General features: G+C 38.1%; 3 protein-coding genes and 2 long non-coding RNA genes across 5 annotated transcripts; 2 read left to right on the plus strand and 3 right to left on the minus strand.

The window, feature by feature from the left end:
* Positions 1 to 462: 462 nt before the first annotated feature.
* LOC135088165 (uncharacterized) lies at positions 463 to 5,405 on the minus strand. The gene is made up of 4 exons (XM_063983053.1): positions 5,291 to 5,405; positions 3,090 to 3,424; positions 1,591 to 1,810; positions 463 to 1,439 (listed from the first exon to the last, which is right to left on the minus strand). Exons 1-4 carry the CDS (start codon positions 5,403 to 5,405, stop codon positions 463 to 465), a joined length of 1,647 nt encoding a protein of 548 aa, XP_063839123.1.
* A 455-nt stretch (positions 5,406 to 5,860) lies between these two features.
* Positions 5,861 to 6,874, plus strand: LOC135088330 (uncharacterized). The gene is made up of 2 exons (XR_010261017.1): positions 5,861 to 6,124; positions 6,240 to 6,874. It is a non-coding gene; the product is annotated as an uncharacterized LOC135088330 (long non-coding RNA).
* Positions 6,875 to 8,616: 1,742 nt separating this feature from the next.
* LOC135088166 (uncharacterized protein K02A2.6-like) lies at positions 8,617 to 12,813 on the minus strand. The gene has a single exon (XM_063983055.1). It carries the CDS (start codon positions 12,811 to 12,813, stop codon positions 8,617 to 8,619), a length of 4,197 nt encoding a protein of 1,398 aa, XP_063839125.1.
* Positions 12,814 to 14,561: 1,748 nt separating this feature from the next.
* Positions 14,562 to 15,885, minus strand: LOC135088331 (N-terminal Xaa-Pro-Lys N-methyltransferase 1-A-like). Its single transcript, XM_063983182.1, has 2 exons — positions 15,331 to 15,885; positions 14,562 to 14,872 (listed from the first exon to the last, which is right to left on the minus strand). The coding sequence occupies exons 1-2, from the start codon at positions 15,777 to 15,779 to the stop codon at positions 14,614 to 14,616; spliced, it is 708 nt and encodes a 235-aa protein (XP_063839252.1). The 5' UTR covers positions 15,780 to 15,885; the 3' UTR covers positions 14,562 to 14,613.
* A 178-nt stretch (positions 15,886 to 16,063) lies between these two features.
* LOC135087943 (uncharacterized) lies at positions 16,064 to 16,837 on the plus strand. The gene is made up of 2 exons (XR_010260932.1): positions 16,064 to 16,311; positions 16,437 to 16,837. It is a non-coding gene; the product is annotated as an uncharacterized LOC135087943 (long non-coding RNA).

The raw sequence follows: 16,837 nt of genomic DNA on the forward strand, positions 1-16,837 counted from the left end.
TGGGATGTGTAAATAAAACTTGATTTTTGAAAAATACAACTTGTGGTTTTAATGGCTTCCAAATTGCGATACAGTCTTGCTGGAGCTGATTGTATGTTTTTCTTGAAAATTGTTTCAAGTGGCTTGTGGTCTGATTCCACTGTCAGTTCTTTGCCATAAACATATTCATGAAACTTCTTACAACCAAAAAGTATAGCGAGTGCCTCTTTCTCAATTTGTGCGTAATTCTGCTCAGATTTAGTCAAAGCTCTTGCTCCGTAGGCTATTGGTTGACCTTCTTGAAGTAGTGCAGCTCCAAGATTTTTGGAACTTGCATCCACAGTTAAAGTTACGGGTTTGTTTACATCATACAGTCTAAGTACTGGGGGACTCTGAAGTACTTTTTTAATTTTATTAAGTGCTTGTTCATGGTGAATGTCCCATGTGAAACTTGCATCTTTGTGTAACAGATCTCGTAGTGGACTAGTAAGGTCTGACCATGTTGGGAATAAATTTGTTTAGATATGTGATCATCCCCAATAATCTTTGTAATTCTGTTTTATTTTTGGGTGTTTTCATTGCTTGTATGGCCTCGACTTTTTCTGGGTCAGCTTCAAGTCCATTGGCTGACACTATATGTCCCAAAAATTTTATTCTTTGTGCCTCCATAATGCACTTATTTTTGTTAAGTTTGAAACCTGATTTATTCAAAACATCGATGACTTCTCTGACAGTTTTGTGTAATTCATCCTTACTTTTGTCATAAATGAAGATATCGTCGATTGCTACTCTCACATTTTGAAACTTACAGAGCAAATTACTGAGTATTTCTTGGAAAATTTCAGGTGCTGATGAGACCCCGAAGGGAAGTCTTTTGAAAGAGTATCTTCCCCAAGGTGTAGCAAATGTAAGTATCTTTTGTGTCCTCTCTGTTAATCTAATCTGCCAGAACCCTTTGGTACAGTCAAGTAATGCAAAATACTTTGAGCCTTTTATGTCTGCTGATATTTCTTCTATCGTTGTGAGTGGGTAATGACGTCGGAGAATATTTTTATTCACATCAGAAGGGTCAATACATATTCTAATTTTGTCCTTCTGCCTTACCACTACCATTGGGCTCACTGCAGGAGTTGGCTCAGTCTCTGGTTTTATTACATCCATCTTTACCATTCTATCTAGTTCGTGCTTCACCTCTTTTCTTATTGCATGTGGTATTCTTCTAGATGGTTTTATTTCAAACTTTGGATTTTCGATTAAGTCTATATCATATTCGTAGTTCTTATAGCATCCTAGGCCGTTAAATATGTCTTTGGTGCTCTCTTTCAGTGACTTTACTCGAGCAATGAGTCTTAATTTCTTGCAGGTTTCGAGTCCCAGAATCGGTGTAACCCTCTCCTCAACTACTTTGAATGTTATATTGGTTTCTTCATTTTTTATTTTGCATAGTAGCTCTGCTTCACCTAAAACAGCCATTTTGTCATTTGTATAACTTATCAAATTTTTTGTCTTACTTGCTTTTAAACTTGCTTCAGTTTTTTCCATTAGGTGCTTGGGCAATAGGTACATTGCATTCTGCTCCGGTGTCTAATTTTGCAGTGAATTTTACATTACCAACTTGTATACTTTCAGACCAGTCTTTTTTTTCTCCGCTACATAACACTGATATGAATACTTCGTCTTCTGAATTTGAGCTTTCTTCTGTTGCTGCTGTATTCACTCTGTTTTTATTCTTTTTATCATCATATTTCTTTTTTGATTTGCACATATTTGCGAAGTGACCATTTTTCTTGCACTTATTAGGGGAGAGGGGGGCAGCTTTGGACAGGGGCAGCTTAGAACAAATGAATTTAAAAATCACTGGTTTAGGCTACAATGGTATAAATCATAATTTATATTGCCAGCACTGATGCGCATAGCCGTCACATCTAATTTTTAATATCTAACTGTAGGTTAACCGGCAAAAGTGTTTTTTTGTTTTTGACTGCCAATTTCGCACTTTTTTATTTTGGTTCTAAGGTTTTTGTGGACGTAGTTTTATAAAATAGTGAGTGGTTTGTTTACTATATGGAAGTTTAAATAGTTTCAATGAAGATTTGATAAGAAATTGCGATATAAAAGTATGTTCCGTTATTAAATTTATGTTTTTTTCTGGAAATATACCCATGGGGCAGCTTTGAACGAAATGGTTGGGGCACCTTTGAACTTTATAAATTTTCTTTTTTAAGTGGTATTATGAAACCTTAAGTTTTCTAATACTTCGTAGAAGGTTTTTACATAAAAAATAAGCAGATTGCTTTACTGTGACAGATAAAATTTCAAGCTGGGTGAAGTCCGGGCAAAAGCTAGTTTTAGTAGTTGATTAATATTTTTTAAATTATGCAGTTTTGTCTTTGATGTGTCATTAAACAGAAAGTTTATTATTATTTAGTTAATTGATATATCTTATATTTACTTTTTTTTAATAATATCCCTAAGTTTTGTGTTACTTTGTACAGAGTGATGTAAAATAAAATAAACATGTTAAATTGATCCCAAATGACACTGATCATTTAAAATTTTGTTTATTAATTATTTTAAAAATACACATTCATAAATATTCAGTTTTATTTCATTGAAAAAAATACTAATTCAAAACTGCCCCAGGCGTGTTCAAGGCTGCCCCGACTACGGGGCAGTTTTGAACGTTTACAGGTCTGTGAAAAAATCTAAATATCTTAATAAGCGTTCGTGAATAAGTAAGAAGAACATCATTATTTTGTTGTGTGATAACCATGACCTCTATCTAGGAAGAAAAAATTAATGAAATCGTTCAAGTTTGGAAGATATTTAATAAAGTATGAAAATTGTTCAAAGCTGCCCCCCTCTCCCCTACATGGTTTGTTAAAAGCTGGACATTCTCTGCGTTTATGGTTTGTACCACATCTTTTACAGTCAAAATTATTGTTTTGTTCTCTTTTGTAGTGTGTCTTATTTTTCACCACGGATACTTTATCTATTTTGTTTTTATTTTCGAACTCGTCCAATTGTTTTGAAGCTTGTTCACTGGTTTTGCAGATAGTTATCGCCTTTGTCAAGTCTAATTTGTCTTCTGTCAACAATTTCTCTCTTACTTGATTAGATCTGATTCCAAATACTATCTTGTCTTTCAACATTTCGTCGAGCAAATTGTCGAATTCACATTTTCTTGCTTGGGTCTTTATTCTGGTCAAAAACTCATTGAAATGTTCATCTTCGTTTTGTTCGATCTTGAAAAATATGTATCTCTCGAAAGATATGTTGCTTTTTGGCGCAAAATACTCAACAAACTTATTTATGATGGTTTGCAGGTTATTTTTGTCTGCGTCGCTGAGATTGAAACTGTTGTAAATTTCGATCGCGTCTGGACCTATTACAGCCATAAATGTTGCAGCTTGGACCTTGGCTGGCTTTTTCTCCAATTGAATAGCTGTGGAATACCATTCAAATTGCTGTAACCAGTTTTTCCAACATGTTGGTTTGTCCGAGTCAATTTGCAGGTTAGGTTAGGTTAGGTGGCTTTATTCCAGATACTGCGTCGTTCGTGGCCATTTTTCAACTTTATCACTTTATGTTGTTTAACTTGAATACTTTAGTTTTACTTCTGACACCATCGCAATTCGGAAGCCATTAAAACCACAAGTTGTATTTTTCAAAAATCAAGTTTTATTTACACATCCCAATGTGCCAGTTTGTATTGTCGGCCGTTTGGTGTAGTGGCGTCTTTCCGTTCTATACATAGCCAGAACGCAAGGGTGTGAAACTAATCGAGTATAGTTTGGAGATGACTTTTTTTACTAAGCTCCTCCAAACTATACACGACCAGTACGCATATGCTGCGTACTGCTCGCGTATACTTTGCAGTGACTTAGGTCAATTATCTTACTCCAAAATATACATCGCCAGTACGCATACGGACTAATCATGTATGCATTGTAATAAGTGCGTGATTACAATTTATACGCGAGTAGTTGCATGCTAGTCATTTTGTCTTATTGACCTCTTTTTCTATTACATATTATTAATTCATATCTGCGTGTCTACTTTAAACATTGAATCATCTTTCGACACGTAGTCTGCCATAGAAAAGATATTTGTTTTGGGACTGATATTTAATTTTCACCAATTCTCGAATAACTCTTAAATTAAGAATTATGTAGGTATGGAAATATGTCAAAATTATTTTGTTCTTGAGATAAAAGTTAATAAATAAAATAAATAATAAATAAATATCCTTAGACATTTTACACTGCGCTTCTAGTCCCAAACTAAGCAAAGCTTGTACATAATACTAAGTATTAAACATACATACTTAAATACTTTTTTTTTTTATAAATACCTACTTACTATACATAGAAAACACCCAGTCCAATACAAACAAATATGTTCATGCACACAAATGTTCAAGTACTGTGCGGGAATCGAACCCGCTACCTCCGGAATAGTAGTCCGTTTCGAACCACTACACCGCGTCTTTCCGTTCTATACATGGCCAGGCCAGATGAATGGCAAAAAAGATGGAATACGTCAGTCAAAGGGCGTCACTTAAATAAATTCTTCCCGAATGCCTTAACGCGATTTCTAACCATCGCCTAGATGGTTAGAAATCGACCATTGCTCGTCGCAGTTCCACACGGGGCATGGCAGCTTTAAACATAAACTTCACTAATTCAAACTAGTTCCGTCTCCTTTTTGCGAGTGTTCCACTAATGATGTCAGTCATGAGCAGTCTGCCCATCATATTATCTTGTGGGAGTGTGATCTTTGGAAATATGAACGTTATTTAATGCTTAATTCAATACAACATACATCTGTTTCCGCAATTTATTACACCGATCTTGTCGCGACAAGGAAAAATTTCCGTGCTTTTAAGCGATTTTGTAAAAATATTATTGGCAGGTAGTTGCTAATTGCTCATAAGATAGACCCCCATAATTGATATTTATTGTCCGTGGTGCGTAATCTTTTCTTATAGGTTTTAAACATTTGTTTGTCACCTGTCATCCGCTTTGCAATGGAGGGAAGTCGAACCTTAATTTCGAACTCCTATGTTCTTCTGAATAATTTCGTTGCGGGTCCAATTACAGTTTAACTTTCCCCCGGGACAAACTTGACCTTCATTGGTTGGGTTTTTGTGGCGGTCAAGCTGTAGATCCTGGCTACACAGGAGTTGCAGTGGTGGGAACGAGAGGTGGGAATAGTCCCGATTTTAGTTAAAACTGCTCGGCCCCATTGTATAATAAAGTGTAACCCATTGTTGTTTTTCCCGAAATTTTATCATGGAGCGTAATCCTACCTAGGTACTCCGAAACGTTTAGCAGCAACTGCAATCTTATCGGCATTTTAACAGCTTCTACAGCTTTTTCTAACTGCTCGGGAGAATAATTTTTTGTTGAACCAATCATCGACATTTATTATTCCCCAATAATCGACACTTGTCGATTACTGGTAGCTCGACTATGATTAGTTTACTTCAAATATCTTCTAAATGCGCAAAGTAATAAGAATTATATTCGGTTGTCAAATGAAAAATGTTTCAAAAAATTACTATCGACACGTGTCGATTTTTGGAAAAGTCAGTTTGTGAAAACCAGTGATCGACACCAACATTTTACTAATATCAAATTAACATTTAAAATTCGTTATAACAAAAATGGATTCTATAGTTCTTAAAGTAACCCGTGAAAAAGATAAAATTCAAATAAGTTTCAATACAGTAGTGTAATTAACAAAAAATGTACTCACTTCCTTAAGGATTTTACTAAGAAATGTTGTTATTTTCACCGGTACTCCAGCCGCAATCAGTTGTTATACCGCCATTTTCAAAATAAATTGGCGAATTTTGCTTAAGGCCGGGTATAAGGTGTACCAGAATCTCATGGCAAACAAAAATATTGGAAAAGTGTGTTTTTCATATGGCAATTGTCTATGGTTTAATTGTCACCTGTCAAAGAAAATTATGAAATCTGTCAGCCGCTGCAAAATTTTAGTAATCTCTTCTTGACTATTTGTTATTTTTGTGAAAAAGTCGAAAAAGTTCAAGCAAGGCATATTGTTTTCAATGTGAATTGTAAAATAAGGCATAATTCAAAGTCGATCTTTGATTCTAAAGCGCGTCGTCGAGTTGACAGTAAGTTGGACTGAAATGTTTTGATACATTTAGTTTATTACCCAACTGTGTCAGAAGGAGGGTTGTGTTTTTTTATATTATTCTTACTTAATAGCTGCTTTATCGGGGTTTTCAGGTATATCTCACAAATTGGTGCAGATGTTATGACCATGTAAAGAAAATTGAAAAAGATTTCATAAAGCAAGATTGAATAATGGAGAAGTTTCCAATTTTTTTCTTTGAAATAAACTTGAAATAAATATAAGTAGAACTAATAATAATTGTGAAATAATCATGAAAATATCTCTACAAATAAATAAGTTACAGGGCCCTAAAGTTGCGCATAACTATTCACGCCATTTTGATCGGTGTATTCACACAGTCATTCGGAGTACAAACAGTAAATCACCCCTGATCCAGCCAGTTCATTTTTTTTTAAATCTAGCAGTTTTTAATTTTTCAGCTAGGGTCACTCAAGATTATTTCTTAATAAAATGTAACCTTTTTTTTAAATAACCCAGACCTGGCCATATACAAAAAGAACGGCACCGCCTATGTTTCAGTTCCACGCGAAAATATGTAGGTAATTTAAATAATTAATTTCTCAGACATTTCTTTTCTCACAGACGATTTATTTAATTTCCAAGACATTTTCCTATGTTAAAAACCTGATGTATAACAACATTCTTCCACCACACATACCTACCTAAAATGTATATTCGTACTTCATGTTCATTAATATTAGTCATAAAAGTAAAAAATTAAACAGTATCAAGATCGTTTATTCCAATTTCCCCAGTATTGCTCTCAACAAAGTTTATTTTCCCTATTTGCCATGAGATTCTGGTACACCTATAGCAGAGAAAATGGCGAAAATGAGGTTTTCATTTTTCATTTTTGAGGTAGGTACTAAACAGTAAAATTAAAGGCTAAGATTTTTATTGGGCATAGTTGAGGATATTTTCTAGGGCTATTAACGGATGGAAACACGATTTGATGAAGTTGACTCGATAGAATATATTCCCAAAGTTACCTCTATTCGTTTTCTATTTATGGTTTTATTTTTAAAATAAGCGATTTGAGATTCTAAATCTTTTACTAAACTAAAGTTCAGAAATAACTTGAGGGCTTTTAACGGATGAAATTTTTATATTGCGTCTTGTTTAGTTACTATGTTAAAAAATGTGGAAAAAATCGTCCATGACGGCTTGGACAATCACAATCTCAATCAGTCGCGCGGTCGCGGTGGCGCTTACGGAGGACGGACGCGTGTCAGTTTTTTGGCCGGGACAGTTCGCGATTTGTCAATATTTTTGACAATGATGACTTTGATGAGTCACAGTATAATAATATCAGTGTTACTGGAGAAAGCTTAAATTTTTGATAATTAAGAATTATCAATTTTGTCTACCTACCTATTGAAATTTAAATCGTTCGCATCCTTTTAATCGAAGACTCTACTCATGATACATAGTACATTCCTCAAATATGAGACAAAACCAATGAGTTAAAATTACATTTTAATAGTACCTACATACAATCGTCTTACACTCTTTAGAAGAGCACACTGACACAAATAAATAATAAAAAATACTGTCTAAGGTCTGTAGCTAAAGGTCTAAGCTGTAAGATAGAAGAATCTTCTAGCCAAAAAGATGGCAGATTTTTTTTTTTTTTTTTTTTTTTTTTTATGCATAACAAGGCAGGTATTTGACCACAATCGCACCTGATGTTAAGTGGGACTGATGTTAGATGCAGCAGATGTTAACGGATTTAAAACTGGAGTTCATATGACTCCTTGTAGACTTGAGTCTCTAGAGCGTCCCTTCCTCCACCATGCGTAAGAATGTTTCAAAAATACTGTCTAAGGTCTGTAGCTAAAGGTCTAAGCTGCAAGATGGAAGAATCTTCTACCCAAAAAGATGGCAGATGCAGGAGATGTCAACGGATTTAAAACTGGAGTTCATATGACTCCTTGTAGACTTGAGTGTCTAGAGCGTCCCTTCCTCCACCATGCGTAAGAATTTTCAAAAAAATACTGTCTAAGGTCTGTAGCTAAAGGTCTACGCTGCAAGATGGAAGAATCTTCTACCCGAAAAGATGGCAGATGTAGCAGATGTCAACGGATTTAAAACTGGAGTTGATGTGTATCCTTGTAGTTTTGAGTCTCTAGAGCAGAGGTTCTTAACCTTTAAGTCATGAGGGACCATTTTAACAAATTTCTGTCTTGTCAGGGACCACCTCAAAATCGGTCAAAACTGAAGTATACGAGAGAAAGGAAACACGTCTATTGTGTGCACGGTTTATTTTAGACTGGCGTTACATTTCGGGTCTTACACTTTTTAACTGACAACTAGTTATCTTAAACTACCTACATACACTACAATCCTTCACCCTTATTTATCGTTAATTAACATTTTTTTTTTACGAACTAAATTTATAACTACATTTCTATGTACGTACGTACGCATAAGTTACCTTAATAATAATGATAAGTATACAAACAATAAAAACTACAATTTATATTTTGGAGGGTTGAGCCTACACTGTCGTATCGGTCGGGACTGGGGCGGCTCGGGCGCAGGCGGGCTGGGCGCGGACGCGGCGCCGCCGGCGCTCGGCTCGCGCTCGTTGCTGGGCGGTTGGGTGGTGCTGGTGGTTCCCGCTGGTTCTTGGCTTGGCGGGCGCGTCTCCTCTGGACCGGCTTCATTCATAGTGGTACTGGGGATAGATAGCCTGTTCTCATCCTGTTTATCTGACAGGGGTGAGTTAGGACAAATGAGTGAACTCCTTGACCTACGTTTGAGCTGATCAATATGTCTATGGTTCTCTCTCCCTAACCCATCTAGTACCTTATAGTCGGTACCTCCTATTTTCTGCGATACCTCCCCTGGTAACCATCGCGTCGTTCCTTGATAGTTCCTATACCATACTTCCTCCCCCGCGTGCAATTCTCGATTATCTCCTGGCTGTCCCCTACTCTCTGCCTGACGCGCCTGCACTATACTGACTCTGTTCTCGACGTTAGGTCTTAGGATATCTAATTTGGTCCGGAGTCGCCTACCTAACATGAGCGCCGCAGGACTTTCTCCTGTGGTGCAGTGTTCCGTGTTACGGTAGTGTAATAAGAAAGTATTCAAAAATAAGTGAACGTCGAGATTTAGTCTTATCGCCTTCTTAATAACTTTTTTAATCGTGCGAACCGCATTCTCGGCCGCACCGTTCGAAGCCGGGTGATAGGGGGCAGTAAAAAAATGAGCGATACCACAACCTCGCAAAAATTCTGAAAATTCTTTGCTTGTAAAAGGGGGCCCATTGTCCGAAACTAACTGCTTGGGAAGTCCCCATCGCGCGAATAACTCCGAAAGTTTATGAATAGTACTCGTAGCCGCAGTGCTCGGTACCTGGAACACTTCTAGCCATTTGGTTTTAGCATCTATAATTACTAGGTAGGTTTTATTAAAAATAGGTCCCAAAAAGTCTACGTGCAACCGCGACCACGGAGCGGCGGGCCAGGGCCAGGGGCTGGGCGCGTGGCGCGGCGGCGCGTCCGCCTCCGCCGCGCACGCCGGGCACGCACGGCACAGCGCCTCCACCGCCTCGTCGATCCCCGGCCACCAGACGTAACTTCGAGCTGTCGCTTTTGTTTTTACTATTCCCATGTGGGATTCGTGTAATTGTAATAATACTTTACTCCTACAATTTTCAGGTATGACTACCCTGTGACCCCACATTATACAACCTAATTCCTCATAAATCTCATTTCTGCGATTAAAATATGGTTGTAAGTTTTTAATCTCGGAATTACTAGGCCAGCCGTCTCTTATGTAACTGAGTACCCGACCTAACATAGCATCGCGCTGCGTTTGTTTTTTCAACTCATTATAATCTAGTAACATCTCATTTTGCGCAAAATGTAAATAAGTTTGTTCAGGTAATTCCAAGCAATCGCTCGTATTGGGTAATTTTAATGAAACGGGGAGCCGAGACAGGCCATCTGCTCCATTGTCTTTAGAGCTAACAAATTCTATGTCGTATGTATAAGCCGCTAATTTAATCGCCCAACGCTGTAACCGGCTTGCCGCCATTTGCGGTATGCCATTTTTAGGGCCGAATATACTGACCAAGGGTTTGTGATCGGTTCGTAAAACAAATCGTCTACCGTATAAATACTGATGCAACTTTCCTAAACAAAACACAATCGCAAGCGCCTCGCGATCTATTTGCGAATAATTTTTCTCTGCGTCAGTGAGCGCGCGGGACACATAGATAACGGGCCGCTCCCGCCCCGCGCCCGCGCCCCCCGCCCCGCCATCAGCTGTGCTCGCAGACCGCTGCGTCAGCACGCCGCCTATGCCGCGGGCGCTTGCATCGCATGTTAAATATAAAGGCTGTTCCGGGTCATAATGAGTTAAAACTTCAGCACTGCTTAAAATTGACTTAATATGTAAAAATGATATTTCTTGTTCTTTGTTCCATCTCCATGGCACATTTTTTTTTAGTAGTGTGTACAGAGGTGCTAGAATAAAGCTAAGATTTTTAACGAACTTCGCATAAAAATTAACTAAACCTAAAAAGGATCGTAATTCTGAAACATCTCGGGGACGAGGGATTTTTTTAATAGCTTCTACTTTTTCAGGATCTACTTTTATTCCCTCTTTTGAAATTAAGTATCCCAAGTATTTAACCTCATCTACCATGAATGAGCATTTACTTCTTTTTAACCTCATTCCATGACTATGTAACCTTTGAAGTACTTTACTCAGAGTAGCCAAATGTTCCCTGTCCCCTCCCCCTGTCGCAATTATTACGTCATCTAAAAATATTTCTACGTTCGGAATATCTCCTAGAAGGTTATACATAATGCGCTGAAAAATTCCCGGGCTTGAAGATAAGCCATAGACTAGCCTATTGTATTTGAATAGCCCCCTGTGTGTGTTGATTACAGTGAGTTCATTCGAGCTATCTAACTCAACCTGATTGTAGGCTTGGGAGAGGTCAATTTTGGAAAACATTTTCGCCCCTTTGAGACCAACCAGGAGGTCCTCGATACGCGGTAAGGGGAACCTATCAACCAACAAAACTGGATTTAATGTTATTTTGTAATCAGCACAAATTCGGAGTCCACCATCCGCCTTCCTCACCGGTACTAAAGGCGTCGCCCAGTCCGAGTGGTCCACGGGCTCGATGACGCCCGCCGCCAGCATCTGGTCCAGCTCGGCGTCCACGCGCGCCCGCAGCGCGTAGGGCAGCGCGCGCGGCCGGCAGAACACCGGCGCCGCGCCCGAGCGCACGCGCAGCGTCGCCTTGCACCCGGTGAACCGACCCAGTCCCTCCTCGAATAACTCCTTATACCTATCGAGTAACGATGACAAACTATTATTATTACTGTCTTTAATACAATTGTTATTCGAAACCTGATATTTATGAAACGGTGGAATGGAGATATTTAATTCGCTAAGCCAATATCGCCCTAATAGGGACGTCGTCCCTCCTTTTATTACAAATAATTCTAATCTTTTACAAACATTATTATATTTAACTTGCGGTTTGATAGTACCTAACGGTTTAATCTTACTGCCATCGTAGAACTTGAGTATGGTTTTACATGGTTCTATAGGATTAATCTTGAAATATTTATGGTATGTAATTTCACTTATACACGATATGGCTGATCCCGTATCGACTTCCATCACTATATTGTGTCCATCAATAAGTAAAGACAGGCTCACCGGTTTATATCCGTTCAAGTTCAGCTGGAATAATTCCTCTTCTGCTTGCGTCAGCCGCTCATCCGCGGCGTCCTCACCGGCAGAGTCCTCGGTGAATTCCGTTACGTGATGCATCCCTCGCTTGAAGTCGCCCTGGCTACCCCGCTCCGGGCACACCCGCCGCAAATGCCCGCGACGCCGACATCTACTGCAGATGAATTCCTTGTAACGGCAATTTTCGTGGCGATGGTCTTGTCCGCCGCATGCGCCGCACGCCGCATCCGACGGGCCTCCGCGTGCCGCCGGCCCCGGTGGTTGCGCGCGCCACCCCGCTCCGCGCCACGTGTCCGACGGGCCCCCGTGCGCCGGCGCTGCCGGTGGCGGTGCGCGCCACCCCGCTTTCCCGCCGCGCCCACGCGAGAATGACCTCATCGCGTGCACCTCGGCCGCCGTTGACATCCCTGCCGCCTTATTCCCAAATTCCACCACGGCTGCGTCTCTCTCCGCCGCTTCTAATGCCGATGCCAATTTTACCGCTCCTTGGTATTTTAAATCGTCCTCCGCGAACAGGCGTTGTCGAATAATGTCACTGCGTAATCCACATACGAACTGATCTCGTAAATTGTCCTCTAGGCTGGCCGAAAAATCGCAAAATCTTGATAACTTCTTCAGTTCTGATACGTACTGCGCAACGGATTCTTCATCTTTTTGCCTCCTTTGTCTAAAGCGATATCTTTCCGCCATGACAGATGGTTTCGGTTGTAAATGTTCACGCAATAATTTCACTATTTCTTCATATGTTTTCTGAGCCGGTTTTTCTGGGCTGGTTAGATTACTCAGGAGCTCATAGGTTTCGTCCCCCATGACCGCAATTAACGTTGGCCTCCACATGGTTTTGTCGACCTTGTTGACCTCTAAATACATCTCTAACCGCTCCACGTACAAAGTCCAATTACCACCGTCGACTTTAAATTCGCCGATTTTGCCGATTGACGCCATTCCGACAGAACAAAATCTTGCACCGACACCGATAATAATTATTAATATTTAAAATCCTCGTTCGCCACTGAAGTATACGAGAGAAAGGAAACACGTCTATTGTGTGCACGGTTTATTTTAGACTGGCGTTACATTTCGGGTCTTACACTTTTTAACTGACAACTAGTTATCTTAAACTACCTACATACACTACAAAAACCAGTTTGACTGCAAAAATCAGTTAAAAGTGGTTTTGACCAAGGTGTGCAAGTGCACATCGTGGACCACTTGGAATGCCTCCAGGGACCACCAGTGGTCCGCGTACACCGGTTAAGAACCACTGCTCTAGAGCGTCCCTTCCTCCACCATGCGTAAGAATGTTTCAAAAATACTGTCTAAGGTCTGTAGCTAAAGGTCTAAGCTGCAAGATAAAAGAATCTTCTAGCCAATAACTTTAAAACTATAATTTGAACGAATTTTGCTATTAGTGGACAAATTTCTGCTCACGATGGACTAATTATCCAAGCTCTAAATAATCGCTACTACGAGTAACTGATCATAAAATGTTTTTCCAATCGCTCAAGCTCCCGAGGATCTACCGATAGGTCGGGTGACGTAATCTTGAAATTCTTTTAGCCGGCGCGGAACTTCCGGAAGGTCGGGTGACGCCACGCCTCTTTGAACCGTGTTTACTTTGGCAGTTATATTCTATATTTATTCGATTCTAAAATATATTGCCAAAAATTATGAAAGTGGTTTTAATTTGTATCACTTGGATATGATTTGTATTAGAAAGTGCTGTGAGTGTGACGCTTGAACGGAAGGAAGTCAACCTAACCTAACCAACTGCGTATTTCTATACTGTGTAGCCGCGAGAGCTCTTTGGCGCGCTGTCTTCGGCGCGTCTTTCCGTTCTATACATGGCCAGAACGCACCCATAGGAAACTGCTCGTGTATATTTTGTAGTGCCTGTTTGTAAATCTGTGACTCCAAACTATACACGATTTTTGCGTACTGATCGTGTATAGTTTGGAGGAGCTTAGTAAAAAAAGTCATCTCCAAACTATACTCGATTAGTTTCTACTACACCACTTACACTTGACTAGAGTGTGTTTAGTTGATATTGATTTAGTAAAATTCAGTAAAATATGGAACTATATTTAAAATTACATTTATTCGATATTATTACATAAAATATTATCTAGAATAATATCTAGAAAACTGGACCGAAATTGAAAAATTTTACTCGACTTGGCGGTTGCACTACCGTGCCCCCAAATCTCATTTCTTTTTGTATTTTGTAGACAGCAGTTATGTATCTAGAAAACTGGACCGAAATTGAAAAATTTTACTCGACTTGGCGGTTGCACTACCGTGCCCCCAAATATTTTAGTTTTTCCTTGATTCATACACCAAACACTACTTATATTCCAAATTTGAAGCTTCTAGGTCTGCTAGAAGTGCCTTAGAATTTTGATGATCGGTTAGTGAGTCAGTGAGTGACAAAATTAAGTAACTTTGACCCGTTATAATTCTTAAACTACTGGTTCAAATTGAATGAAATTTTAAATATACCGTGTCTTTACAATGCCTGCATAGCTAATGAAAATTCAGCCTTCTAGTTTTATCCACAACGAAGTTACAGGCGGTCGAAAATGGCCTGAATTGCTTCGAGAAAAGGATGGTACGGCCGTGCCGCTTTATTGCTCGACTTGGTGGACAGATAAAATAAGATGAACCAAAAATATTAGGCATAAATTAATACATAATTATTTATAAAAGTATATAATTTATTTGCTTCATAATTAAATTAAAAACAATTCAGGCAGGATTTAAGGTTTTTTTGTCAACATCTTCATCTCCTTGTGGTATAAGTGCAAACATATAAACAGGATATATTCCACTAGGGAAATTAGTTTGTTTACATTGTTTGATTCTTTTAAGATTTGCACATTTAAATATTTTTAAATACTGCTTAAGTGAGCGTGTTATAGATGAATCTGCATCATCTTTTTCTACTTTTCCTGATGATGTGACATTTTCCTTTATTATTATAACACCATTATGTGCAAGAGAGTCTCTGTAATAATAAAAAAGTCAATATAAAAATATCAATTTAAAAAAGTACAGACCTACTTACATACCTACTACACAGAGTGACTGGAACTAGACCCGCCATAGCAAATTCCCATGTAGAGGAAGTCGTTTGTCATTGGACCTTCCTTTACCCAGCTAACGTTATAGTTTAAGAAATAGATAGAGAACTAAAATAGAGTGGAATAAATAATTATAAAAAATACATATTCACAACTGAACTAAAACTGAAAAAAAAAGAATAAACAACCTCCTCTACATGGGAATTGCTATGGAGGGTCTTTTTCCAGTCACTGTACCTATGTTATGGATAGTTTATCTGACATAACTCAGTTTTCACAATTTTAAATGAGAACAAGTATGCAAATAACATATTCATCTTATTAACTCTACATACATACAGTTACTGAACTTGAGCTTATTGTTTAAAAATTAAATATTAACCTGCATCGTATAAGATAAGTTGTTAAATCTTCATCAGTCAGATATCCTAGGACCCATTGGTTCCAAATGATATCATATTTCCGTTCTGGCCTGAATTCTTGTAATCCAACTCTATAGATAGTACCAATTTTGGATTTTTTATCGATACCTACAAATTCTTCAATATAATTTATAAACTTTTCATCAGGTTCGACAATATCAACTGACTGAAAATTAGGTATCAGTAAATGTTTTGTTATTCTGCCAATGCCCGCACCACAATCTACAGCCACATTTGTACCTGGTGCATTCTCAAATGACAACAATGAATTCAGAAACAATTGTGATCCATTTATATCCACGTCTGATATAAAACCAAAACCACCAAGCACACCATCCACGGTAGGGGGAATGTCAGCCCAATATTCCAAAGCTTTGTCGTAATTAATATCATATTTATTGCTACTCATTACTCAAAAATATTTGTTGATTTGATAATGTTACTCTTTTATTTATCTTCGTTTAATTTTGTAGGTAGTTTAATTTATGTTTAAGATGGTTTCGCAGAATGACGTCTCCGCGCCGCGGTCACAGATGAGACAGCCGCGGTCAAGCATGTTGTGACAGAAGTAGCTGTCAACTATACGTCAAAGTCCAGTCCAGTCACTTTTTTTTCAATCGTAGATTCATGGCTTGAATATCGTACATTAGCCCATAATTTAATTTGGGTATAGGTGTACCAGAATCTCATGGCAAACAAAAATATTGGAAAAGTGTGTTTTTCATATGGCCATTGTCTATGGCTTTATTGTTCACCTGTCAAAGTAAATCAAGAGATCTGTCAGCCGCTGCAGAAATTTTGTAATCTCTTCATGCCTATTTGTTATTTTTGTGAAAAAGACGAAAAAACTCAAGCAAGTCATATTGTTTTCAAAGTGTATTGTAAAATAAGGCATAATTCAAAGTCAATCTTTGATTTTAAAGCGCGACGTTGAGTTGACAGTAAGTTGGAGTGAAATGTTTTGATACTTACCTACATTTAGTTTATTACCTAACTGCGTCAGAAGGAGGGTTATGTTTATTTTTATATTATTCTTACCTAATAGCTGCTTTATCGGGGTTTTCAGGTGTATTTCATGCATTGGTGCAGAGGAATGGTGAAAATGATATGACCATGTAAAGAACATTGAAAAATATTTCATCAAGCAAGTTTGAGTAATTGAAATGCTGAAAAAGCGATTTATATTATATTAATACCTCTTTTAACTTGATCATCTATTTGAAGAACAAGAAATGCAAGTGGAGTTCTTAGAATCGTTTTCTAGTTCTGAATAAAGTGATAAGTTATAAGTATGATACTTAATAAAATTATTTACAGTAATATACGGTTTACTTATTTTTCAAGACATGTTCCTATGTTAAAAACCCGATGTATAACAACATTCTTCATACACATACCTAAAATGTATAGGTAGGCATTCGTACTTCATGTTCATTAATATTAGTCATAAATAAAAATTAAACAGTA

Source organism: Ostrinia nubilalis, chromosome 3 (genome assembly GCF_963855985.1).
Source record: "Ostrinia nubilalis chromosome 3, ilOstNubi1.1, whole genome shotgun sequence".
NCBI classification, from domain to species: domain Eukaryota; kingdom Metazoa; phylum Arthropoda; class Insecta; order Lepidoptera; family Crambidae; genus Ostrinia; species Ostrinia nubilalis.